Source organism: Trematomus bernacchii, unplaced genomic scaffold (genome assembly GCF_902827165.1).
Source record: "Trematomus bernacchii unplaced genomic scaffold, fTreBer1.1, whole genome shotgun sequence".
Lineage (NCBI taxonomy): Eukaryota > Metazoa > Chordata > Actinopteri > Perciformes > Nototheniidae > Trematomus > Trematomus bernacchii.
Window position 1 is genome coordinate 70,001 of NW_022987758.1, and position 27,857 is coordinate 97,857.

Sequence of the window (27,857 nt, forward strand, 5' to 3'; positions counted from 1 at the left end):
CACACACACACACACACACACACACTATCATCAACATGTAGACCATTACATTACATTACATTACATGTCACTTGTTAGACGCTTTTATCCAAAGCGACTTACATACTCAATACTGTGGGCAATCCCCACAGGAGCACTTTGGGGTGAAGTGTCTCAGGGACACAACGACATGCTGACTGCAGTGGGACTCGAACTTGCTATCCTCTGATTCGAAGATCAGCGCACTAACCCACTGCGCCACACGCCCCCCTATGACCATAGTGTGTTTGTGTGTTTATTTTTTTGTTTGCCCCCATCCCTGGTCTACATTATGATGATGGTCTACATGATGATGGTGGTCTACATGATGATGGTGGTCTACATGATGATGGTGGTCTACATGATGATGATGGTCTACATGTTAATGATGGTCTACATGATGATGATGGTCTACATGATGATGATGGTCTACATGATGATGATGGTCTACATGTTGATGATGGTCTACATGATGATGGTGGTCTACATGTTGATGATGGTCTACATCTTGATGATGGTCTACATGTTGATGATGGTGGTCTACATGATGATGGTGGTCTACATGTCGAAGATGGTCTACATGTTGATGATGGTCTACATGATGATGGTGGTCTACATGTTGATGATGGTGGTCTACATGATGATGGTCTACATGATGATGTTCTAAATGTTGATGATGGTCTACATGTTGATGTGGATTCAGGAGGATCAGGTCTCGAGGCTGGTCCGCCAGTTCCATTACACCGTGTGGCCGGATCACGGAGTCCCAGAAACCACGCAGTCCCTGATCCAGTTTGTGCGCACAGTGCGGGACTACGTGAACCGGAGTCCTGGATCAGGACCCACCGTGGTCCACTGCAGGTACTACGGCCACACATAGACCCCCTTCACATGGTGTTCTTCATGAAGTCCCTCTTATATGTTTTTTAATAGAGAGAGTATAATGGCTTCACTTCAGTAATAATAACACGCTATTTTATCATAAGGATTTAACCTGTTAAGCCCCAAGCCTGTTTTTCAGGTCTCAGGCTCGAAAATGACATTTCCAGAACAAAAGACCATAACTACACTTCTAAGGGTGCATTCACACCTAATAGTCCGCTTCTCAGGTACGCACCAGACCACAGTTTGTTATATTGTTTCATTTTTTAGAAGGTTCGGTTTGCGTTCACACGGGCAAAACTCAAACGGACTATAAACTTTAAACACAAGTCATGTGCTCGGAAATGCTGTTCAACCATTGGTCAGACATTAAGGGGGTAAAAACGCAAATCCCGGCAATTTCTACTGGAGCCTCCGCCATGGAGCATCGGCACTTTCGGCAGGTTATTCTAATGCTGCTGTTAATCTGGAGATCAACAGACACTAGCGGCCCGCGCATATGATTATATAATCAGACAACGTCTGTTAAAAAACATTATAACACATATAATGAGAGACGTTCTGCAGTCAGGAGGGCGTTTCACCGACGACAGGTGGCTCTGACTTTTATGTAGTTGACGGAGCGTTTTTACTTTACACGACACTGTTCAACACTTCATTCTGCTTCACTCTTTAACTAAACAACCGCGGATGTCTTGAAAGACTCTTTCGCTAAAGACTTTGAAGACATCCGCGTTCTTGTGACTCGTAAATACTACGCTTCCTATGGTTTTGGTGCGGACTGCGTTCACACCAGCGATGAACCGCTCCAGAGTTCGCAAGCAAGCGGTCCGAGACCACCTATTTTAGCGGACCAGAGTCCGGTTGTTTAGTTCACTTCAGAGGTCTCGGACTGCGTTCACACCGACCCAAATGAACCGTACCAAGCGGCTAAACGCACCAGGGTTCGATTCAACCGGACTATAAAAGGCTGGTGTGAATGCACCCTAAAAGGGGAAAATTAATAATCTTTTTCTCAAAGTAATGATAAACCTGTGAGTTGGATGTAGAAAAGTCAGAATCAATATAGATGTTTTTTATTTTAAAGAAAATTCAGATAGAACATAGTAAAAAACTCTAAATTATAATGTCCATCAAAAAAATTCTTTTTTACTCATAGTGAAAACTACCCTTGGATGATGGTAAGGTAGACTAAAAGCTTTAGGAATCATCAGTTAGCTGAGTTTCTTCCCGTTACATGGATATGAAACATTCATAGTTTATTAAATATTAAGAAGCCCTCAGACGCTGTTTCCTGCAGATGATGCGATTTCCCCCCGCCGGCGGGGGGATGGGGTTTAGCAGGTTTTAACACGCTGCATGTACAACACGTTGGGCTACTGAAGTCTCTAGTACTAGAGACTTCAAAATGACCCGGATACAGATTCAGTTCATTTTGAGGTTTCAAGTAATAATAATAATGATACATTCTATTTATAAAGGCGCCTTTCAAGGCTCTCAAGCCAAGTATGAGCAAGTTCAAATTGCATGAAACAGCAGCAAGAGATTTTAAATGCAACTAACATTTGTGTGTGTGTGTGTGTGTGTGTGTGTGTGTGTGTGTGTGTGTGTGTGTGTGTGTGTGTGTGTGTGTGTGTGTGTGTGTGTGTGTGTGTGTGTGTGTGTGTGTGTGTGTGTGTACAGTGCTGGTGTGGGCCGTACAGGGACCTTCATGGTTCTGGATCAGGTTCTGCAGCAGCTGGACTGCAGAGACTCTGTGGACCTGTTCGGCTCTGTGCGGCAGCTCAGACTGCACCGCTGTCACATGGTGCAGACGGAGGTGAGCCGGGCAATCTGGGAGATGTAGTTCCTCCACCTCTTCAGAGTTAATGTAGTTCCTCCACCTCTTCAGAGTTAATGTAGTTCCTCCACCTCCTCAGAGTTAATGTAGTTCCTCCACTTCCTCAGAGTTAATGTAGTTCCTCCACCTCCTCAGAGTTAATGTAGTTCCTCCACCTCTTCAGAGTTAATGTAGTTCCTCCACCTCCTCAGAGTTAATGCAGTTCCTCCACCTCCTCAGAGTTAATGCAGTTCCTCCACCTCCTCAGAGTTAATGTAGTTCCTCCACCTCCTTATAGTTAATGTAGTTCCTCCACCTCCTCAGAGTTAATGTAGTTCCTCCACCTCCTTATAGTTAATGTAGTTCCTCCACCTTCTCAGAGTTAATGTAGTTCCTCCACCTCCTCAGAGTTAATGTAGTTCCTCCACCTCCTCAGAGTTAATGTAGTTCCTCCACCTCCTCAGAGTTAATGTAGTTCCTCCACCTCCTCAGAGTTAATGTAGTTCCTCCACCTCCTCAGAGTTAATGCAGTTCCTCCACCTCCTCAGAGTTAATGCAGTTCCTCCACCTCCTCAGAGTTAATGCAGTTCCTCCACCTCCTCAGAGTTAATGCAGTTCCTCCACCTTCTCAGAGTTAATGCAGTTCCTCCACCTCCTCAGAGTTAATGCAGTTCCTCCACCTTCTCAGAGTTAATGCAGTTCCTCCACCTCCTCAGAGTTAATGCAGTTCCTCCACCTCCTCAGAGTTAATGCAGTTCCTCCACCTCCTCAGAGTTAATGCAGTTCCTATCCACCTCCTCAGAGTTAATGCAGTTCCTCCACCTCCTCAGAGTTAATGTAGTTCCTCCACCTCCTCAGAGTTAATGTAGTTCCTCCACCTCCTCAGAGTTAATATAGTTCATCCACTTCCTCAGAGTTAATGTAGTTCCTCCACCCACTCAGAGTTAATGTAGTTCCTCCACCCCCTTATAGTTAATGTGGTTTCTCCTCCACCTCCTCAGGGTCAGTATCTGTACCTCCATCAGTGTGTCCGTGACGTTCTCAGAGCCAGGAAGCTCCGCTGCGACCAGGAGAACCTCCAGCCGCTCTATGATCATTTGAACTACAACTCCCAAAGAGGTCAGAACTACACCTGCAGCTCATTAATATCAAACTACACCTGCAGCTCATTCATAACAAACTACAACCTGCAGCTCATGATATCAACTTACAAACCTCAGCTCATTAATATCAAACTACACTGAGCTCCATTAATAATCAAACTACACCTGCAGCTCATTAATATCAAACTACACCTGCAGCTCATTAATATCAAACTACACCTGCAGCTCATTCATAACAAACTACACCTGCAGCTCATTAATATCAAACTACACCTGCAGCTCATTAATATCAAACTACACCTGTAGCTCATTAATATCAAACTACACCTGCAGCTCATTATATCAACTACACCTGCAGCTCATTAATATCAAACTACACCTTCAGCTCATTAATATCAAACTACACCTGCAGCTCATTAATATCAAACTACACCTGTAGCTCATTAATTATCAAAACTACACCTGTAGCTCATTAATATCAAACTACACCTTAGCTCATTAATATCAAACTACACCTGTAGCTCATTAGATATCAAACTACACCTGTAGCTCATTAATATCAACTACACCTGTAGCTCATTAATATCAAATTCTACACCTGTAGCTCATTAATATCAAACTACACCTACAGCTCATTAAATCAAAACTACACCTGTAGCTCATTAATCAAACTACACCTGTAGCTCATTAATATCAAACTACACCTGTAGCTCATTAATATCAAACTACACCTGTAGCTCATTAATATCAAACTACACCTGTAGCTCATTAATATCAAACTACCTACACCTGTAGGCTCATTAATATCAAACTACACCTGTAGCTCATTAATATCAAACTACACCTGTAGCTCATTAATATCAAACTACACCTGTAGCTCATTAATATCAAACTACACCTGCAGCTCATTAATATCAAACTACACCTGTAGCTCATTAATATCAAACTACACCTACAGCTCATTAATATCAAACTACACCTGTAGCTCATTAATATCAAACTACACCTGTAGCTCATTAATATCAAACTACACCTAAGCTAATCAAACCTGTAGCTCATTAATATCAAACTACACCTGCAGCTCATTAATATCAAACTACACCTGTAGCTCATTAATATCAAACTACACCTGTAGCTCATTAATATCAAACTACACCTGTAGCTCATTAATATCAAACTACACCTGTAGCTCATTAATATCAAACTACACCTACAGCTCATTAATATCAAACTACACCTGTAGCTCATTAATATCAAACTACACCTGCAGCTCATTAATATCAAACTACACCTGTAGCTCATTAATATCAAACTACACCTGTAGCTCATTAATATCAAACTACACCTGCAGCTCATTAATATCAAACTACACCTACAGCTCATTAATATCAAACTACACCTGTAGCTCATTAATATCAAACTACACCTGTAGCTCATTAATATCAAACTACACCTGTAGCTCATTAATATCAAACTACACCTGTAGCTCATTAATATCAAACTACACCTGTAGCTCATTAATATCAAACTACACCTGTAGCTCATTAATATCAAACTACACCTGTAAGCTCATTAATATCAAACTACACCTGTAGCTCATTAATATCAAACTACACCTGTAGCTCATTAATATCAAACTACACCTGTAGCTCATTAATATCAAACTACACCTGTAGCTCATTAATATCAAACTACACCTGTAGCTCATTAATATCAAACTACACCTGCAGCTCATTAATATCAAACTACACCTGTAGCTCATTAATATCAAACTACACCTGTAGCTCATTAATATCAAACTACACCTGTAGCTCATTAATATCAAACTACACCTGTAGCTCATTAATATCAAACTACACCTACAGCTCATTAATATCAAACTACACCTACAGCTCATTAATATCAAACTACACCTGTAGCTCATTAATATCAAACTACACCTACAGCTCATTAATATCAAACTACACCTACAGCTCATTAATATCAAACTACACCTGTAGCTCATTAATATCAAACTACACCTACAGCTCATTAATATCAAACTACACCTACAGCTCATTAATATCAAACTACACCTGTAGCTCATTAATATCAAACTACACCTACAGCTCATTAATATCAAACTACACCTGTAGCTCATTAATATCAAACTACACCTGTAGCTCATTAATATCAAACTACACCTACAGCTCATTAATATCAAACTACACCTACAGCTCATTAATATCAAACTACACCTGTAGCTCATTAATATCAAACTACACCTACAGCTCATTAATATCAAACTACACCTGTAGCTCATTAATATCAAACTACACCTGTAGCTCATTAATATCAAACTACACCTGTAGCTCATTAATATCAAACTACACCTACAGCTCATTAATATCAAAACTACACTGTACAGCTCATTAATATCAAACTACACCTGTAGCTCATTAATATCAAACTACACCTACAGCTCATTAATATCAAACTACACCTGTAGCTCATTAATATCAAACTACACCTGTAGCTCATTAATATCAAACTACACCTACAGCTCATTAATATCAAACTACACCTGTAGCTCATTAATATCAAACTACACCTGTAGCTCATTAATATCAAACTACACCTACAGCTCATTAATATCAAACTACACCTACAGCTCATTAATATCAAACTACACCTGTAGCTCATTAATATCAACTACAACCTACAGCTCATTAATATCAAACTACACCTGTAGCTCATTAATATCAAACTACACCTGTAGCTCATTAATATCAAACTACACCTGTAGCTCATTAATATCAAACTACACCTGTAGCTCATTAATATCAAACTACACCTGTAGCTCATTAATATCAAACTACACTGTAGCTCATTATACTACACCTGTAGCTCATTAATATCAAACTACACCTACAGCTCATTAATATCAAACTACAACCTGTAGCTCATTAATATCAAACTACACCTAGTAGCTCATTAATATCAAACTACACCTGTAGCTCATTAATATCAAACTACACCTGTAGCTCATTAATATCAACTACTACACCTGTAGCTCATTAATATCAAACTACACCTGTAGCTCATTATTATCAAACTACACCATAACCCCTAGCTCATTAATATCAAACTACACCTGCAGCTCATTAATATCAAACTACACCTTTAAGCTCATTAATATCAAACTACACCTGTAGCTCATTAATATCAAAACTACACCTACAGCTCATTAATATCAAAACTACACATGTAGCTCATTAATATCAAACTACACCTACAGCTCCATTAATAATCAAACTACACCTGTAGCTCATTAATATCAAACTACACCTGTAGCTCATTAATATCAAACTACACCTGTAGCTCATTAATATCAAAACTACACCTGTAGCTCATTAATTATCAACTACACCCTAAAGCTCATTATATCAAACTACACCTGCAGCTCATTAATATCAACTACACCTGTAGCTCATTAATATCAAAACTACACCTACAGCTCATTAATATCAAACTACACCTGTAGCTCATTAATATCAAAACTACACCTGTAGCTCATTAATATCCAAAACTACACCTGTAGCTCATTAAATCAAACTACACCTGTAGCTCATTAATATCAAACTACACTAAGCTCATAATATCAAACTACACCTGTAGCTCATTAATATCAAACTACACCTGCAGCTCATTAATATCAAACTACACCTGCAGCTCATTAATATCAAACTACACCTGCAGCTCATTAATATCAAACTACACCTGTAGCTCATTAATATCAAACTACACCTGCAGCTCATTAATATCAAACTACACCTACAGCTCATTAATATCAAACTACACCTACAGCTCATTAATATCAAACTACACCTGCAGCTCATTAATATCAAACTACACCTGTAGCTCATTAATATCAAACTACACCTGTAGCTCATTAATATCAAACTACACCTACAGCTCATTAATATCAAACTACACCTGTAGCTCATTAATATCAAACTACACCTGTAGCTCATTAATATCAAACTACACCTGTAGCTCATTAATATCAAACTACACCTGTAGCTCATTAATATCAAACTACACCTATAGCTCATTAATATCAAACTACACCTGCAGCTCATAATATCAACACTACACCTGTAGCTCATTAATATCAAACTACACCTGTAGCTCATTAATATCAAAACTACACCTGTCAGCTCATTAATATCAAACTACACCTGTAGCTCATTACTATCAAACTACACATGTAGCTCATAATATCAAACTACACCTGCAGCTCATTAATATCAAACTACACCTGTAGCTCATTAATATCAAAACTACACCTGTAGCTCATTAATATCAAACTACACCTGCCAGCTCATTAATATCAACTACACCTGTAGCTCATTAATATCAAACTACACCTGCAGCTCATTAATATCAAAACTACACCTGCAGCTCATTAATATCAAAACTACACCGTAAGCTCATTAATATCAAACTACACCTAAGCTCATTAATATCAAACTACACCTGTAGCTCATTAATATCAAACTACACCTGCAGCTCATTAATATCAAACTACACCTGTAAGCTCATTAATATCAAACTACACCGTAGCTCATTAATATCAAAACTACACCTACAGCTCATTAATATCAAACTACACCTGTAGCTCATTAATATCAAACTACACCTGTAGCTCATTAATATCAAACTACACCTACAGCTCATTAATATCAAACTACACCTGTAGCTCATTAATATCAAACTACACCTGTAGCTCATTAATATCAAACTACACCTACAGCTCATTAAATCAAAACACACTACAGCTCATTAATATCCAAACTACACCTACAGCTCATTAATATCAAACTACACCTACAGCTCATTAATATCAAACTACACCTACAGCTCATTAATATCAAACTACACCTGCAGCTCATTAATATCAAACTACACCTACAGCTCATTAATATCAAACTACACCTACAGCTCATTAATATCAAACTACACCTGTAGCTCATTAATATCAAACTACACCTGTAGCTCATTAATATCAAACTACACCTACAGCTCATTAATATCAAACTACACCTACAGCTCATTAATATCAAACTACACCTACAGCTCATTAATATCAAACTACACCTACAGCTCATTAATATCAAACTACACCTGTAGCTCATTAATATCAAACTACACCTGCAGCTCATTAATATCAAACTACACCTGTAGCTCATTAATATCAAACTACACCTGTAAGCTCATTAATATCAAACTACACCTACAGCTCATTAATATCAAACTACACCTGCAGCTCATTAATATCAAACTACACCTGTAGCTCATTAATATCAAACTACACCTACAGCTCATTAATATCAAACTACACCTGTAGCTCATTAATATCAAACTACACCTACAGCTCATTAATATCAAACTACACCTACAGCTCATTAATATCAAACTACACCTACAGCTCATTAATATCAAACTACACCTACAGCTCATTAATATCAAACTACACCTGTAGCTCATTAATATCAAACTACACCTACAGCTCATTAATATCAAACTACACCTGTAGCTCATTAATATCAAACTACACCTACAGCTCATTAATATCAAACTACACCTGCAGCTCATTAATATCAAACTACACCTGTAGCTCATTAATATCAAACTACACCTACAGCTCATTAATATCAAACTACACCTGTAGCTCATTAATATCAAACTACACCCTGTAGCTCATTAATATCAAACTACACCTGTAGCTCATTAATATCAAACTACACCTGTAGCTCATTAATATCAAACTACACCTGTAGCTCATTAATATCAAACTACACCTGTAGCTCATTAATATCAAACTACACCTGCAGCTCATTAATATCAAACTACACCTGTTAGCTCATTAATATCAAACTACACCTACTAGCTCATTAATATCAAACTACCACCTGTAAGCTCATAATATCAAACTACACCTGTAGCTCATTAATATCAAAACTACACCTACAGCTCATTAATATCAAACTACACCTACAGCTCATTAATATCAAAACTACACCTGTAGCTCATTAATATCAAACTACACCTACAGCTCATTAATATCAAACTACACACCTTGTAGCTCATTAATATCAAACTACACCTGTAGCTCATTAATATCAAACTACACCTGTAGCTCATTAATATCAAACTACACCTGTAGCTCATTAATATCAAACTACACCTGCAGCTCATTAATATCAAACTACACCTGCAGCTCATTAATATCAAACTACACCTACAGCTCATTAATATCAACACTACACCTACAGCTCATTAATATTCAAACTACACCTAAAGCTCATTAATATCAAACTACACCTACAGCTCATTAATATCAAACTACACCTGTAGCTCATTAATATCAAACTACACCTGCAGCTCATTAATATCAAACTACACCTGTAGCTCATTAATATCAAACTACACCTGTAGCTCATTATTATCAAACTACACCTACAGCTCATTAATATCAAACTACACCTGCAGCTCATTAATATCAAACTACACCTGTAGCTCATTAATATCAAACTACACCTACAGCTCATTAATATCAAACTACACCTGTAGCTCATTAATATCAAACTACACCTACAGCTCATTAATATCAAACTACACCTGCAGCTCATTAATATCAAACTACACCTACAGCTCATTAATATCAAACTACACCTGTAGCTCATTAATATCAAACTACACCTACAGCTCATTAATATCAAACTACACCTGCAGCTCATTATACTTATATTTATAAGGGTATTTGAATGATAATAATGATATATTTAAACTCCTCCACAGAGACGCTGTTCAGCAGACGCTAACCTCTCCACCCGAACGCCACTTTATTTTTTTATCAAAGTTTATATTTGAGATGTTTCCGAACAGAGGAAACGTTATAATATATATACAGATAATGTAAAGTACATACACTTCATATCCATTTGAAGTTGTATATATATATATATATTCCTTCACTGTTTAAATTATGCGTCTGATTTTCATGCTTTATTTGGCATTGTTGTCTGAACTCTGTGATGCTGCAGTTTCGTGTTGATAAGAATTATAAATATATATAAACTACATGTCATCAGGAGAAAGGTCACTTTATATTATGTATGGAATCAGCTTTGTGTCATAAAAGATCAAACAACACTTTCTCAGAATCAAGCAAATATAAGAGTTTAAGAAAACAATAAACTGAGTCAAGCAAAATAAATGTAAAATCAAAAATAAAGCTATAAGTTGCAAACAAATGATTTGTGTAATCGTGTAAACTATTGGTCTTTATTCTGTTTTATAACACATATCTTTGTTTGCAGTTCTCTTTGCTTCTTTCTCAATGATCAGGCTTTTGCTGTACAATCTGTGGTGTACTGGGCTGTCACTCAAACACTGAGTAGCCAATGGGGACGCAGCCCTGAAAGGCCCTCCCACCCGAGAGTGGGCATGATGTATTTTTAACATCCTGCGTATTAATGAAAAACCACAGAAGAAGTAAAATATGTTTTCATCACATATTATTTACCACATATCTGCTTACCGAATCCACGGGTACAAAATACCTGAAGCTAAGAGGGTTAATACGATGTTGACAACACTGTCCTCATGTGACGGGAGCATATCCCAAAACATAGACGATGCTGGTCAAATATATGAAGAATCATTCGTCCTGAAACAATTCATAATTATCTTTATAGTAAAATATGTAAAAGGTAAATTGTGAATAATTTATAAGTACAAAATCTAATTTGATCATTATATATATATTACATTTATAAAATGTATATTTACTGTTTATAGTATATTGTAGTGATCACTGATTCATACACTGGGGTTACATATTCAATCCAGGAACTACAGGTTGGGGGTATTGTTTCCGCATGGACAGATATGTTGACGGTACCTCCGGGGTACCTACTGTGTGTTGTCCCTTACACTTTCTCTTGTCATCTCAGCCTGCGACCCGACAGCATGTCGATTTCTGCTCCTCAATAAACTGAGATTTGCACCTTCGATGCACCGCCTCCGACTCTCTTCTCTCGGCACTACATTGGTGACCCTGACATAAGTCTCGCGAAGGATCCGAGACTGAATCGAACACGGCAAAAAGCGCAGCTTTTCTCGAAATGCCGGGGATTTTTGGAGACCTCCGCCTCGTGCGCTTGGACTGTGGCTCGGTGCGCCCCACGGAATGGACGCGGACGACGCTCGCCATTTCCACGGCTTTTCGGCTCTGGGGGACGGCAAGCCTTCCATGGGGCCGGTACGCGACCGTGCCGGGTTTGTTCGGGACATGCGGCTGCATGTCCGGCCAGCGACTAACGGCCGCCGAGACCAGCTAGCCACGACTGCTAACGGCTAGCAGCTGGCAACAGCTAACAACGGCTAGCCACAGCAGCTAGCGGCTGACATCCGACTGTTTTTTTATTTATTTTTTTGTTTTTTGTGGTGCCGGAGAGGAGGTTCGATCAAGTCTGGTCGGCCTCGCGTGGATCCTCTCGCTATTTCGCCCACCTGTTTTTATTCGTGGACGGGACGACCATTTTTGAGCTTTTCCTGGTGCCTGAGAGGAGGTTCGACCATGTCTGGTCGGCCTCGTGTGGACCCTCTCGCTGTTTCACCACCTCGACGGCGGCTTCGGACGTCACACGCCTGCTTCGGCCCGTGGGTGACGCGCTTCTGGACCCCGTCTCGCCTCTTCCCTCGCCTCGGCGGTTTCGAACGTCGCCCGTGCCTTCATCGGCCTGCGGGTGGCGCGCTTCGGGACCCTGCCTGGCCTCACCTCTAACCGCGGCTCACGGTTCGCCTCGACGCCGCCCCGTCTGGCCTCTCCCCTGTCCACGGCTCCCTCCTCCCGGGGACATGGCTCCTTCCTCCCGAGGACTTCGTGCCCGCCGCCACTGTGCCTTCGCCTGCGGCCGGGCGGCGCTCCTCCCTGCTGGGGACCTCCGGGTGTTTCACGCCTGTCCCCACGACGCGACCCTGCTTTCTGCGGCCCTCTGACGACGGCCCGTTCCGGCCCCACCCACCCTCCGGTGGGAATGCCCTCGCCCTCGTTGGGGCCCCTACCCTCTCCTGCGGCCCCCTTCCGACGGCCCGTTCCATGGCCCGGCCCTCGCCGGCGGCCCCGCCCTCCTCGGCCCCTGTGGTGCTTCCTCCCGGACGCGAGGATTGTGTCCATGGTTGAATTCTGGGGGGGCTTGTGTAGTGATCACTGATTCATACACTGGGGTTACATAATTCAATCCAGGAACTACAGGTTGGGGGTATTGTTTCCGCACGGACAGATATGTTGACGGTACCTCCGGGGTACCTACTGTGTGTTGTCCCTTACACTTTCTCTTGTCATCTCAGCCTGCGACCCGACAGCATGTCGATTTCTGCTCCTCAATAAACTGAGATTTGCACCTTCGATGCACCGCCTCCGACTCCCTTCTCTCGGCACTACAATATACCCTATCATCATATACCCTCCTGGAAACCGGGGGAAAGTGTCTTCCAATTTCCTTTCTTTTGTGACTTTCTACTAATTGAGAGTTCAAATGTAGACTTTTTTTAATGTAATTAAATGTTTAATGTTTATACAGTAAATAGAGGACCTGAAGACCCTCTCAGCTGACCACTTGCCGGCGCATGCGCAGCGGCTCTCCCACAGTCCGGCGCATGCGCAGCGCAGCGGCTCTCGCACAGTCCGGCGCATGCGCAGTGCGGCGTGTCTCTCGGAAGTTTACCCAGCAGTGATTTTCTCCCGACAGCAGAAACTCTTCTCTGTAAATTAAACTCGCTTTTCCCCGAGAGAAAGCGCGTCTGGACGGATCCTTTGCCCCCGAAGTGCCGCTCGGAGACCTGCTGATGGATGTAACCCGACTCAGCCCGAGTTTAAGCCGAGTTTAGCCCGAGTTTAGCCCGAGTTCTGCCGTGTTTCTGGATGGTAAACTGTCCGCAGAAGTTGTGTTGTTTTGGCGCTCGGGAGGAAGATGGAGGCTCTGTAGCATCAGGCTAACGGTTATAAATATATATATACACATATATATAACCTCCACTCACTGACGGGGTGAGTACTGTGTTCAAGTTACACTTAGAGCAGTTCTGTGTGGAGTTAGCAGAGGAGCTAATTAGGTAGCCGAAATCTGTGTTTGCTTGTTGAGAGGTTAGCCTAGCATCCTGCTAACTAGCTGCTGCTGCTAACACTTATGCTGCTTAGCTTCCTGCTAACTAGCTGCCATCCAGAGGTGAAGGAAGTACTCATGTTGTACTTAAGTAGAAGTACAAGCACTCAGATCTGGTACTTCAGTACAAGCACTCAGATCTGGTAATTTAGTACAAGTAATCAGACTGGATTAGTAAAAATGCTCAGATGTTGTACTTTATTAGAAATACTCAGATCTGGTACTTTAGTAAAAGTAGAAGTACTCAGATCTTGTACTTTAGTAAAAGTAGAAGTACTCAGATCTTGTACTTTAGTAAAAGTAGAAGTACTCAGATCTTGTACTTGAGTAAAGAAATACTCTGTTACAGTAAAAGTAGTCATTGTCCATTTCAGAATAATATATATGCTATGTTTTATAATGATTGATCACTAAAGTGTTCTCAACGCTGGTAAAGGTGCAGCTGGTTGTATTAAGTACAGTACTGTAGTAAATCTACTATTAGTTACTTTACACTACAATCACTGCCCGGCTAATTATTTTCTTTTTTAGCCTTCTCTGGCATCAGAGAGAGCTTTAATAACCAACCAGCGTTTGTTATTTATGTTATGTATTACACGGCTTAGTTGAATACTCGATTCTGTTCAATTCGGACATTTCAGAGGTTGTTAATACCCGATTACACACCGCTGCTAAACACAATAATGACCTTGCTGCAGAGGATCAAGAGAGAGAAGGAAAAGAGGTTTTAAAAACAGAGACGTCAGAGAAATACCCAGAAGGAGACAGACAGGAAGTAAACACTATGAATAAAGCTGAGGTTTGGACTCAAAGTCACAGAGGTGTTTTGTTAAATGTGAGATTTAGTTGTTATGAATATTGATGAAAGATTTGTAATGTCTGCAGAGCTGCTGTTGATGTTCACTGATCGACTAAAGCATGAGAGTCCCTCAGCCTCTGAGGATGGGACCAGGGCTACCGGAGGCAGAATCTAGGTCAGTGTCCTTTATTACACTGGTGTTACTGCTGTTACTATCACTGCTGTTACTATCACTGGTGTTACTATCACTGCTGTTACTATCACTGCTGTTACTGTCACTGGTGTTACTGCTGTTACTATCACTGCTGTTACTATCACTGCTGTTACTATCTCTGGTGCTACTATCACTGCTGTTACTATCACTGCTGTTACTATCACTGGTGTTACTATCACTGGTGTTACTATCTCTGCTACTATCACTGGAGTTACTGGTGTTACCGCTGTTACTATCACTGGAGTTACTGTTGTTACCGCTGTTACTATCACTGGAGTTACTGTTGTTACTATCACTGCTGGTACTATCACTGGAGTTACTATCACTGCTGGTACTATCACTGCTGTTACTATCACTGTTACTATCACTGCTGTTACTATCACTGCTGTTACTATCACTGGTGTTACTGTTGTTACTATCACTGGTGTTACTGTTGTTACTATCACTGGTGTTACTGTTGTTACTATCACTGTTGTTACTATCACTGGTGTTACTATCACTGGTGTTACTATCACTGGTGTTACTATCACTGCTGTTACTATCTCTGGTGCTACTATCACTGCTGTTACTATCACTGCTGTTACTATCACTGGTGTTACTGTTGTTACTATCACTGGTGTTACTGTTGTTACTATCACTGGTGTTACTATCACTGGTGTTACTATCACTGTTGTTACTGTTGTTACTATCACTGGTGTTACTGTTGTTACTATCACTGGTGTTACTATCACTGGTGTTACTATCACTGCTGGTACTATCACTGCTGTTACTATCACTGGTGTTACTGTGTTACTGTTGTTACTATCACTGGTGTTACTATCACTGCTGTTACTATCACTGCTGTTACTATCACTGCTGTTACTATCTCTGGTGCTACTATCACTGCTGTTACTATCACTGCTGTTACTATCACTGTTGTTACTATCACTGTTGTTACTATCACTGGTGCTACTATCACTGCTGTTACTATCACTGGTGTTACTATCACTGGTGTTACTATCTCTGCTACTATCACTGGTGTTACTGTTGTTACTATCACTGGTGTTACTGTTGTTACTATCACTGGTGTTACTATCACTGCTGTTACTATCACTGCTGTTACTATCACTGCTGTTACTATCACTGGAGATACTATCACTGTTGTTACTATCACTGGTGTTACTGTTGTTACCGCTGTTACTATCACTGTTGTTACTATCACTGCTGTTACTATCACTGCTGTTACTATCACTGTTGTTACTATCACTGCTGTTACTATCACTGCTGTTACTATCACTGCTGTTACTATCACTGCTGTTACTGCTGTGACTATCACTGCTGTTACTGCTGTTACTATCACTGGTGTTACTGTTGTTACTGCTGTTACTATCACTGTTGTTACTATCACTGCTGTTACTATCACTGTTGTTACTATCACTGCTGTTACTATCACTGCTGTTACTGCTGTTACTATCACTGGTGTTACTGTTGTTACAGCTGTTACTATCACTGTTGTTTAGGGATGGGTATCGTTTGAAATGTATCGATTCCGATTCCAGTTCTGCTTATCGATTCCGGTTCTTATCGATTCCCCGTTTCGATTCCAAAATTGTAAAAGAAAGAGGTCAAACGTTTAGATAACAAAAATATTTTTATTCTTTTAAGCTTTAACTGACATTTTTACAAATAAAAAATATACATGCAATACATATGTATTGCACAATAGTTGTGCTTTATTTGAACTGAGCTATGCCTGTGGCAAGCTATCAACAGGCATTACACTGTGCCTTGTCTTTTTCTTTTTTAGTGTAGTGGAGCCTCACTTTAGAGCGTTTACCGCGATCCATCTTTGGTGTTATGAAGTGACTGAGCTCGTGAACTGTCTACGGGAGGGCGGGGGGAGCCTCGCTGCGGGGCAACTGGACCTCTGTCGCCGCAACTTACATGATGCCGTTTTAAAAAATTAAGGGCGGTGCCGGCCGCCAGCGTACCGAGCCGGCCGTCAACGGCCCGCTGACGACCGGCCGTTCTGTGATTCTCTAGAACACACAGATGTTCCAGTCCGCCCTTACCCTGGCTGTATTCCACCGGGTCACCGTGGCGCAGACGTTTAGGAACCGTTAAGCAGAACCGAAATTGTGTATTTTGTATGGGTACCCGGTACCCGGCATTTTCTTATCGGTTCTCATCTGGAACCGAGTTTCGGTTCCCAACCTTACTGTTGTTACTATCACTGCTGTTACTATCACTGCTGTTACTATCACTGCTGTTACTATCACTGGAGTTACTATCACTGGTGTTAGTGTTGTTACCGCTGTTACTATCACTGGAGTTACTGTTGTTACTATCACTGGAGTTACTGTTGTTACTATCACTGGAGTTACTATCACTGCTGTTACTGGTGTTACTATCACTGTTGTTACTTTCACTGGAGTTACTGTTGTTACTGTTGTTACTTTCACTGGTGTTACTGTTGTTACTTTCACTGGAGTTACTGTTGTTACTATCACTGGAGTTACTGTTGTTACTATCACTGGTGTTACTATCACTGGTGTTACTGCTGTTACTATCACTGGAGTTACTGTTGTTACTATCACTGGTGTTACTATCACTGGTGTTACTGTTGTTACTATCACTGGAGTTACTGTTGTTACTATCACTGGTGTTACTATCACTGGTGTTACTGGTGTTACTATCACTGGAGTTACTGTTGTTACTATCACTGGTGTTACTGTTGTTACTATCACTGGTGTTACTATCACTGGTGTTACTGCTGTTACTATCACTGGAGTTACTGTTGTTACTATCACTGGTGTTACTATCACTGCTGTTACTGTTGTTACTATCACTGGTGTTACTATCACTGGTGTTACTGCTGTTACTATCACTGGAGTTACTATCACTGCTGTTACTGGTGTTACTATCACTGTTGTTACTGTTGTTACTATCACGTGAGGTACGCAAACAAACGATTAGGAACACAGGCGGCTTTTCTTTTTCATTTTCATTTCACCTGGACGCAAGAATTTATTTTACATCACGGTGATCTGGAAAGCCACAATGCTCGAGTAGTTTATTTCTGCATCAGAGAGCTGAAGTGGAGGAACTGATTTAAATGACATTATATACTGCTGGGTAGCTTGTGAAATTCACCATGGGATCAATAACCTTTTATCTTAACCTATAATAATATATGATAAACTATTTCTTGATTATATTTTGTAGTACTCTGAATCTTCAAAGTTACTAAAGTTATCAAATAAATGTAGCGCAGTATAAAGTACACTATTTACCTGAATGGGAGTGGAGCAGTACAGTACTTAAGTAAATGTACTTTGTTACTGTCTACCGCTGTTCATTGTTCAAGATTTCAATGTAAATTTGCAAGACGTTTCTGCCCCTCTTTTCACATGTAACTTTTCATACGTGAGGTTGGCTTCCTTCTCCCATTATCCTCCACAATCTGCCTAGAAGTATTTTAATGTTGTAGCTAGGGATGTCCCGATCACCTTTTTTTGCTCCCGATCCGATTCCGATCATTTGATTTTGACAATCTGCCGATACCGATTTTTCCCGATCCGATCTTTATGCAATGCATTAAGAGAAAAAAAAAGGTAACAGATAACGGCTGGTCATCCAACGCGATGAATTCAGCTATCTTGGCTGTTCTGGGGTAGTTTCTCTTTCCTTTTAAAAGTCTCTGAAAGTGTCGGTTGTTTCAGTGCCGTTACCTGAGTGGCCGCTGTGTACTCGTCGTGTTGTTGTTGGTGGTGTTTGTATTAGATTGGTCATGTTGAACGTAGCTCTGTTCTTTCCACCACGCGGAACCTCCGCCTTGCAAACATTGCATCTGGCTGTTACACTGCCTTCGCTTTCAATTTTATAATACTTCCAAACTCCTGACATTTTCTCTGTCCCGAGTCACCAGCTGAACGTAGCCTCTTGTTAGCTTACTGCTACTATTAGACACTGCGCCCACTCTGTTGCCAGATTTGAGAGAAATAAGCAACCAGGTCTATGAAAACAAGCCCAAAAGAAGCAACACATACATGATGTTGTGTAATTTTAACCCAAAACTAAGGCCTCAGGATGACTTTAAGACGTGAACATGGTCATTTTTGTTTTGTAACATTAAATAAAATGTATAAAAATATTTTATAAAAAAGAAAAAAAAAAAAAAAAAATCCGATCCCCGATTTTTTTCTCCCGATCCCCGATCACGTGAAAATCACGTGATCGGCTCCGATCCCCGATCACGTGATCGGATCGGGACATCCCTAATTGTAGCTGTTAGGGCTGCACGATATATCGTGTCGTGACGATAACCGCGATATGCCCATGCGCGATATTCACATCGCAGGACGTGGCGATTTAAAAAGAAAAATCATTCTTAATTTTTTCTCTCTTTTTTTTCAGGACTTGCGATATTAAGCAGGCAAATTAACTCAAACACGTCATGTTACAATTATTTTGCTGCTTGCTACAAACGGAAAACTTGCGCGGCTCTCATGTCAGGGGTACTTGAGTGAGTGACATGCAGGCTCTGCATGCACAGCAAACCACCAATCACAATCACATCTCCAAAGCAAACGGACCCGGTGATTAAAGGTAAAAACACTGAATAAAGTAGTTTCATGTGTTTCTCCAGTTCGGCGCTGCTAACCGAGCTAGCTCAGCTTGTTGCTCTGATAACTTAAAGGGGACCTATCATGCAAAATGCACTTGTGTACGTCTTTTATACATGAATATGTGTCCCCGGTGTTCCAGGGAACTCACCAAGTGTCAGAAAACACAACCCTCTCTATTTTCCTCCATACCCAAATCTCTAAAAAAGGGGCTGCAACGGATCTGATAAAAACTGATCCAGATTTGAACACTGTCCTGACGTCAGGACGGTGGCGCTACGGCTATTGGGCCAACTCTCCACCAATCAGGAGGAGACAGCCACGGCCATTGCAGTTCGAAAGCGCTGGAGACGCTGTAGTACATATGCCAGGCTTGTAGATGGTGCTGTTCTCACTGAATCTGCCCTTGCAAAAACAGAGCTATAAATTGTCAAAATGAGGCATGGCTAAAATGCATGATCTGTTTGGTATTTTGAAAAATAAAAAGTATAAATATGCCTTATATAGGTATGGCCCTACACTATATTATTCAAATATAGCATGATAGGTCCACTTTAAGATCCAGACGTTCGTGACTAAAATCCTTCATCCAGTTAAATATAGTTACAAAAATACCAATTGTATAGCATTAAAGTTAAAGAAAAGATGGTTTGCGGAAAAAAAAAATCTTTTCTTCAATTCCTGTATGTTTTCATATCGCAATATATATCGCAGGGGGGGGGGAAAATCGCAATGTCAGTTTTTTCCAATATCGTGCAGCCCTAGTAGCTGTTCAAGATGGTCATTTTAAAATATTTAAAAAATATACTGTTAGTAGTTAAACCAATAATAATGCTACGGCTGCAACTGACATTTAAGTAGGCACATTTAATTTTTTTATTAACGCTGTGTGATTAAAAGAATAAACACAAATAGCAGGATAGGCATACATATTTGCTATATCTTGCACCACTGAAAAGACACCGATACTGTTAAAATATTGGCATAGTTCATCCCTGTGCTGCTTGGCTCGAGCTGTAGCATTGGTGGTGTGTGGCAGGGTGGCTATTTGCTATTTGTTGTTTGTATATATCACGCAGTCTGTCTTCCGGTTGCCTCTTTTGAATGACTAATACACACTACTGCTGGTAAGGAGAGTTATTGCCACTCACGCATGCGCAGTGCGTTCGTGCTACTTGGCCGTCGGCTGAAGTCTTTGGGGTGTGTTCAAATGCAACTGTTTGGCCAAGACGCAGGAGACGTGAGGAGACACAACAATCGTGTTCCTTTGGGACGTGTTCTTTGCTGTCAGTTTGGTTTGTCAGGGCCTTTACTATCACTCATGTTACTATCACTGCTGTTACTATCACTGGTGTTACTATCACTGCTGTTACTATCACTGCTGTTACTATCACTGCTTACTATCACTGCTGTTACTATCACTGGTGTTACTATCACTGCTGTTACTATCACTGCTGTTACTATCACTGCTTACTATCACTGCTGTTACTATCACTGGTGTTACTATCACTGGTGTTACTATCACTGGTGTTACTATCACTGCTGTTACTATCACTGCTGTTACTATCACTGGAGTTACTATCACTGCTGTTACTATCACTGGAGTTACTGTTGTTACTATCACTGGTGTTACTATCACTGCTGTTACTATCACTGCTGTTACTATCACTGTTGTTACTATCACTGCTGTTACTATCACTGGTGTTACTATCACTGGTGCTATCACTGCTTTTACTATCACTGTTGTTACTATCACTGGAGTTACTGGTGTTACTATCACTTATCACTGGTGTTACTATCACTGCTGTTACTATCACTGTTGTTACTATCACTGCTGTTACTATCACTGGTGTTACTATCACTGGTGCTATCACTGCTGTTACTATCACTGTTGTTACTATCACTGGAGTTACTGGTGTTACTATCACTTATCACTGGTGTTACTATCACTGCTGTTACTATCACTGGTGTTACTATCACTGTTGTTACTATCACTGGAGTTACTGGTGTTACTATCACTTATCACTGGTGTTACTATCACTGGTGTTACTATCACTGCTGTTACTATCACTGCTGTTACTATCACTGCTGTTACTATCACTGGTGTTACTATCACTGCTGTTACTATCACTGCTGTTACTATCACTGATGTTACTATCACTGCTGTTACTATCACTGTTGTTACTATCACTGGAGTTACTGGTGTTACTATCACTTATCACTGGTGTTACTATCACTGGTGTTACTATCACTGCTGTTACTATCACTGTTGTTACTATCACTGTTGTTACTATCACTGGTGTTACTGTTGTTACTATCACTGGAGTTACTGTTGTTACTATCACTGGTGTTACTGTTGTTACCATCACTGCTGTTACTATCACTGCTGTTACTATCACTGCTGTTACTATCACTGCTGTTACTATCACTGGTGTTACTGTTGTTACTATCACTGGTGTTACTGTTGTTACCATCACTGCTGTTACCATCACTGCTGTTACTATCACTGCTGTTACTATCACTGCTGTTACTATCACTGGTGTTACTGTTGTTACCATCACTGGTGTTACTGTCCCTGGAGTTATTACACGGTTACCACACTGTTATTATAGGGTTATTTTCTCTATAATTACACTAGTATCTTGGTCAGTTTGTAATTGGAGATTCTGATCGGGCGTTGTTATTGGGTAAACATGTAATACATAACACCTCCCATCAGTAACTGAGCATAGTTACTGACAAGCCGTTGCTATTATGTGCATGTAAAGGTAGCCATTGTTGTAGTTTGTGTAACCTTTGTGTGTGTGTGTGTGTGTGTGTGTCAGATGTCAGATGGTGCTCTGAAGAACCATGGGTAGCTGTTTAAGCTGTCCAGAGAAAGAATTGGTTCCAGATAATGATCAGAGTAAATTCAAGGTGAGTGTTTCCTGTTCCTCAGGTCAGACGGAAAATCAGTGAACGAGCCTTGTTGTTGTTGTTTTACCTGCTGCTATTGTTAACCTGTTGTTATTTACCTGTTTGTTCACCTGGTCAGGTGATAAACGTGGACGACGATGGGAACGAGTTGGGCTCAGGTGTGATGGAGCTGACGGACGCTGAGCTCGTCCTCCACACTCATCGCCGTGACGATGTCAGGTGGCCTTACCTGTGCTTACGTCGCTATGGTTACGACTCCAACCTGTTCTCATTTGAGAGCGGGCGGCGCTGCCAGACGGGCCAAGGTACGGGTCACATGATGCGGGTCCCTCCACTGAGGCAGGGACACTCTACTAGGGCAGGGACACTCTACTGAGGCAGGGACACTACTGAGGCAGGGACACTCCACTGAGGCAGGGACACTCCACTGAGGCAGGGACACTCCACTGAGGCAGGGACACTCCACTGAGGCAGGGACACTCTACTAGGGCAGGGACACTCTACTGAGGCAGGGACACTCCACTGAGGCAGGGACACTCCACTGAGGCAGGGACACTACACTGAGGCAGGGACACTCTACTGAGGCAGGGACACTCTACTGAGGCAGGGACACTACACTGAGACAGGGACACTCTACTAGGGCAGGGACACTCTACTAGGGCAGGAACACTCCACTGAGGCAGGGACCCTCCACTGAGACAGGGACACTCTACTAGGGCAGGGACACTCTACTAGGGCAGGGACACTCCACTGAGGCAGGGACACTCTACTGAGGCAGGGACACTCTACTGAGGCAGGGACACTACACTGAGACAGGGACACTCTACTAGGGCAGGGACACTCTACTAGGGCAGGAACACTCCACTGAGGCAGGGACCCTCCACTGAGACAGGGACACTCTACTAGAGCAGGGACACTCTACTAGGGCAGGAACACTCCACTGAGGCAGGGACACTACTGAGGCAGGGACACTCCACTGAGGCAGGGACACTACACTGAGACAGGGACACTCTACTAGGGCAGGGACACTCTACTAGGGCAGGAACACTCCACTGAGGCAGGGACCCTCCACTGAGACAGGGACACTCTACTAGGGCAGGGACACTCTACTAGGGCAGGAACACTCCACTGAGGCAGGGACACTACTGAGGCAGGGACACTCCACTGAGTCAGGGACACTCCACTGAGGCAGGGACACTCCACTGAGGCAGGGACACTACTGAGGCAGGGACACTCCACTGAGGCAGGGACACTCCACTGAGGCAGGGACACTCCACTGAGGCAGGGACACTCCACTGAGGCAGGGACACTCCACTGAGTCAGGGACACTCCACTGAGGCAGGGACACTCCACTGAGGCAGGGACACTCCACTGAGGCAGGGACACTTCACTGAGGCAGGGACACTCCACTGAGACAGGGACACTCCACTGAGGCAGGGACACTTCACTGAGGCAGGGACACTCCACTGGGGTAGAGACACTCCACTGAGGTAGAGACACTCCAGTGAGACAGGGACACTTCACTGAGACAGGGACACTTCACTGAGACAGGGACACTTCACTGAGACAGGGACACTTCACTGAGGCAGGGACACTTCACTGAGGCAGGGACACTCCACTGGGGTAGAGACACTCCACTGAGGTAGAGACACTCCACTGAGGCAGGGACACTCCACTGAGGCAGGGACACTCCACTGAGACAGAGACCCTCCACTGTGGCAGGGACACTCCACTGAGTCAGGAACACTCCACTGAGGCAGGGACACTCCACTGAGGCAGGGACACTCCACTGAGGCAGGGACCCTCCACTGAGACAGGGACACTCCACTGAGGCAGGGACCCTCCACTGAGACAGGGACCCTCCACTGAGACAGGGACACTCCACTGAGGCAGGGACCCTCCACTGAGGCAGGGACACTCCACTGAGGCAGGGACCCTCCACTGAGGCAGGGACCCTCCACTGAGACAGGGACACTCCACTGAGGCAGGGACCCTCCACTGAGACAGGGACCCTCCACTGAGACAGGGACCCTCCACTGAGACAGGGACCCTCCACTGAGACAGGGACACTTCACTGAGTCAGGGACACTCCACTGAGGCAGGGACCCTCTACTAGGGCAGGGACCCTCCACTGAGACAGAGACACTTCACTGAGTCAGGGACACTCCACTGAGGCAGGGACCCTCTACTAGGGCAGGAACACTCCACTGGGGTAGAGACACTCCACTGGGGTAGAGACACTCCACTGAGGCAGGGACCCTCTACTAGGGCAGGGACACTCCACTAGGGCAGGGCCACTTCACTGAGGCAGGGCCACTTCACTGAGGCAGGGACCCTCCACTGAGACAGGGACACTTCACTGAGGCAGGGACACTCCACTGAGGCAGTGCCACTTCACTGAGGCAGTGACCCTCCACTGAGACAGGGACACTTCACTGAGGCAGGGACCCTCCACTGAGGCAGGGACACTTCACTGAGGCAGGGCCACTTCACTGAGGCAGGGCCACTTCACTGAGGCAGTGCCACTTCATTGAGGCAGGGCCACTTCACTGAGGCAGGGACACTCCACTGAGGCAGGGCCACTCCACTGAGGCAGGGCCACTTCACTGAGGCAAGGCCACTTCACTGAGGCAGGGCCACTTCACTGAGGCAGGGACACTCCACTGAGGCAGGGCCACTTCAATGAGGCAGTGTGTCTGATGGTGTCTGACGGTGTTTGATGGTATCTGGTTGTGTCTGACGGTGTTTGACGGTGTTTGATGGTGTCTGGTTGGTGTTTGATGGTGTCTGGTTGGTGTTTGATGGTGTCTGGTTGGTGTTTGATGGTGTCTGGTTGGTGTTTGATGGTGTCTGACGGTGTTTGACGATGTTTGATGGTATCTGGTTGTGTCTGACGGTGTTTGATGGTGTCTGGTTGTGTCTGACGGTGTTTGGCGATGTTTGATGGTATCTGGTTGTGTCTGACGGTGTTTGATGGTTGTGTTTGATGGTATCTGGTTGTGTCTGACGGTGTTTGGCGGTGTTTGATGGTGTTTGATGGTATCTGGTTGGTGTTTGATGGTGTCTGGTTGGTGTTTGATGGTGTCTGGTTGGTGTTTGATGGTGTCTGGTTGGTGTCTGACGGTGTTTGACGATGTTTGATGGTATCTGGTTGTGTCTGACGGTGTTTGATGGTGTCTGGTTGTGTTTGACAGTGTCTGGTTGTGTTTGATGGTGTCTGTTTGGTGTCTGGTTGTGTCTGGTTGGTGTTTGATGGTGTCTGGTTGGTGTTTGATGGTGTCTGGTTGGTGTTTGATGGTGTCTGGTTGGTGTTTGATGGTATCTGGTTGTGTCTGACGGTGTTTGTGTCTCTCAGGGATCTTTGCCTTCAAGTGTTCCCGTGCAGAGGAGATCTTCAACATGCTGCAGGAGGTGATGCACAGCCACAGCATCAGGGTGGTGGAGGAGGCAGTGCTGGAGCCTGCTACTGCTGCAGGTACACACACACACACACACACACACACACACACACACACACACACACACACACACACACACACACACACACCAAGCATGCACACCAAGCACGCACACACACACACACACACACACACACACACACACCAAGCACACACATATATTGTGGAAGCCTACTTCATCCTGGAATGAAACTAAAGTGTTTGTGTGTTTTAGTTCTGGGTTACTCGGTGCCCACGGTTCCTAACGGAGTGACCAGGATCCCGTCTGTGGGTGAGGCCCCGTCTCACCCCTCCTCCCGTCACCCGTCTGTGGCGTCCACCCGCCTGCCCTCCGTGGGGGAGGAGTCAACCCACCCCCTGCTGGTGGCCGACGACGCGGTGAGACACACTTCCTGTTCATCACTTCCTGTTCCTCACTATGATATCTTCCTGTTCCTGATCACTAACTTGACCCCCCTGTGTTCCTGCAGGTCCACACCTATGTAAACACCACGGGGCTCCTGGAGGATCAGCCCAGCCCCCTGACCGTCGCCTCCCCACCCCTGGAGAGTCCCACCTCTGCCCCCCCGACCCCCCCGCCTCCCCCGAGGGCGCGCTGTGAGCCTCCCCCTCCCCCCACGGAGCCCCAGGTGGTGCTGGAGCCTCAGGGCGTCCGCTTTGTGTTGGGACCCACCCCCGTCCAGAGGCAGCTGATGAAGCAGCAGGAGACCCAGGGAGAGGGGGAGGGGCCTACAGAGGGGGAAGAGCCTCTGGGGGGGGAGGGGCCTCAGCAGGAAGACGAGCTCCTAGAGACTAATGGACACGCCTCCCCTCCCCCCTTAATCTCCACGGCCCCCCGCCGCCACCGCCCGCCCCCCCTCACCCCCGACCTGCAGAACGTAAACAACTCTGCTCAGCGCCGCACGGCCCTCTTGGACTACGAGAACCTGCCGGCGCTGCCCCCCGTGTGGGAGGCGCGCAAGCTGAGCGGGGGGGGAGGAGGCAAGGATGCCGGCTCTGAACGGCTTCAACCACCCTCTGACTCACCCTCTGTCACACCCTCTAATTCACCCTCTGACTCACCCTCTGTCTCACCCGCTGACTCACCCGCTGTCTCACCCGCTGTCTCACCCGCTGTCTCACCCTCTGTCCGCCGCCCTCGAGTGCTCGCACAACTACGTGAACACGGAGAACGTGACAGCGCCGCTCAGCGCCCGGCCGGACACGGCGCGCCGCCGCCCCCCCCGAAGGTCCATCCATCTTCAACTTCGACTTCCGCCGGCCGGAGCCCAAGACCCTGAACTACATCGAGGTGGACACGGACGGCGGGAACAAAGGCACGTCGGACGGCAGCAACCCCCCCACGCCGCGCACCCCCACCTCCCCCCCGCTGCCCCCCAACACCCCCACCCGCCGCACAGAGCTCTACGCCCTCATCGACATCGAGCGCACCGCCGCCATGTCCAACCTGCAGAGGGCCCGGCCGCGGGACGACGGCACCTCACGCAAAACACGACACAACAGCACCGAGCTGCCGACCAAGAGCACCGCGTGACCACTTCCTGTTGCTGACTTAGACACTTCCTGTTCACCACTTCCTGTTTCTGACAAAGGGGACGGGAGACTTCCTGTTTACCACTTCCTGTTGACCACTTCCTATTTTTGACAGAGGGGGCAGGACACTTCCTGTTTTCTGACAGGGACATGGTGACGGGACACTTCCTGTTTATTCTCTGACGGAGACGTGGTGACAGGCCAATTCCTGTTTATACTCTGTTGGGGGGCTCTGGACTCTGAGACGGACTTCCTGTGAGCGCCGCCCCCCGGTGGTACGGATCAGTATTACTGAAC

General features: G+C 44.0%; 3 protein-coding genes across 3 annotated transcripts in view; 2 read left to right on the forward strand and 1 right to left on the reverse strand.

The window, feature by feature from the left end:
* Positions 1 to 11,103, forward strand: part of LOC117496591 (receptor-type tyrosine-protein phosphatase beta-like) — a 51,113-nt gene extending 40,010 nt beyond the window's left edge. The window contains exons 25-28 of the mRNA XM_034148294.1: positions 722 to 879; positions 2,584 to 2,719; positions 3,721 to 3,838; positions 10,666 to 11,103. Of these exons, the coding sequence (XP_034004185.1) occupies positions 722 to 879; positions 2,584 to 2,719; positions 3,721 to 3,838; positions 10,666 to 10,688 (435 nt within the window). The 3' untranslated portion in view covers positions 10,689 to 11,103. The remainder of the gene's footprint in view (positions 1 to 721; positions 880 to 2,583; positions 2,720 to 3,720; positions 3,839 to 10,665) is intronic.
* A 2,475-nt stretch (positions 11,104 to 13,578) lies between these two features.
* On the forward strand, positions 13,579 to 27,692 carry LOC117496597 (fibroblast growth factor receptor substrate 2-like). The gene is given in 9 exon segments (XM_034148301.1): positions 13,579 to 13,921; positions 14,922 to 15,010; positions 22,479 to 22,569; positions 22,688 to 22,874; positions 25,925 to 26,044; positions 26,242 to 26,405; positions 26,498 to 26,994; positions 26,996 to 27,245; positions 27,247 to 27,692. Coding segments are annotated over 7 exon segments (1,599 nt in total). The 5' UTR covers positions 13,579 to 13,921; positions 14,922 to 15,010; positions 22,479 to 22,503; the 3' UTR covers positions 27,562 to 27,692.
* On the reverse strand, positions 13,946 to 17,695 carry LOC117496592 (dentin sialophosphoprotein-like; the record flags this gene model as incomplete). The annotated part of the gene is made up of 3 exons (XM_034148295.1): positions 13,946 to 13,956; positions 16,221 to 16,398; positions 17,648 to 17,695. Coding segments are annotated over 3 exons (237 nt in total), but the record flags the coding sequence as incomplete, so codon positions are not given.
* Positions 27,693 to 27,857: the final 165 nt, after the last annotated feature.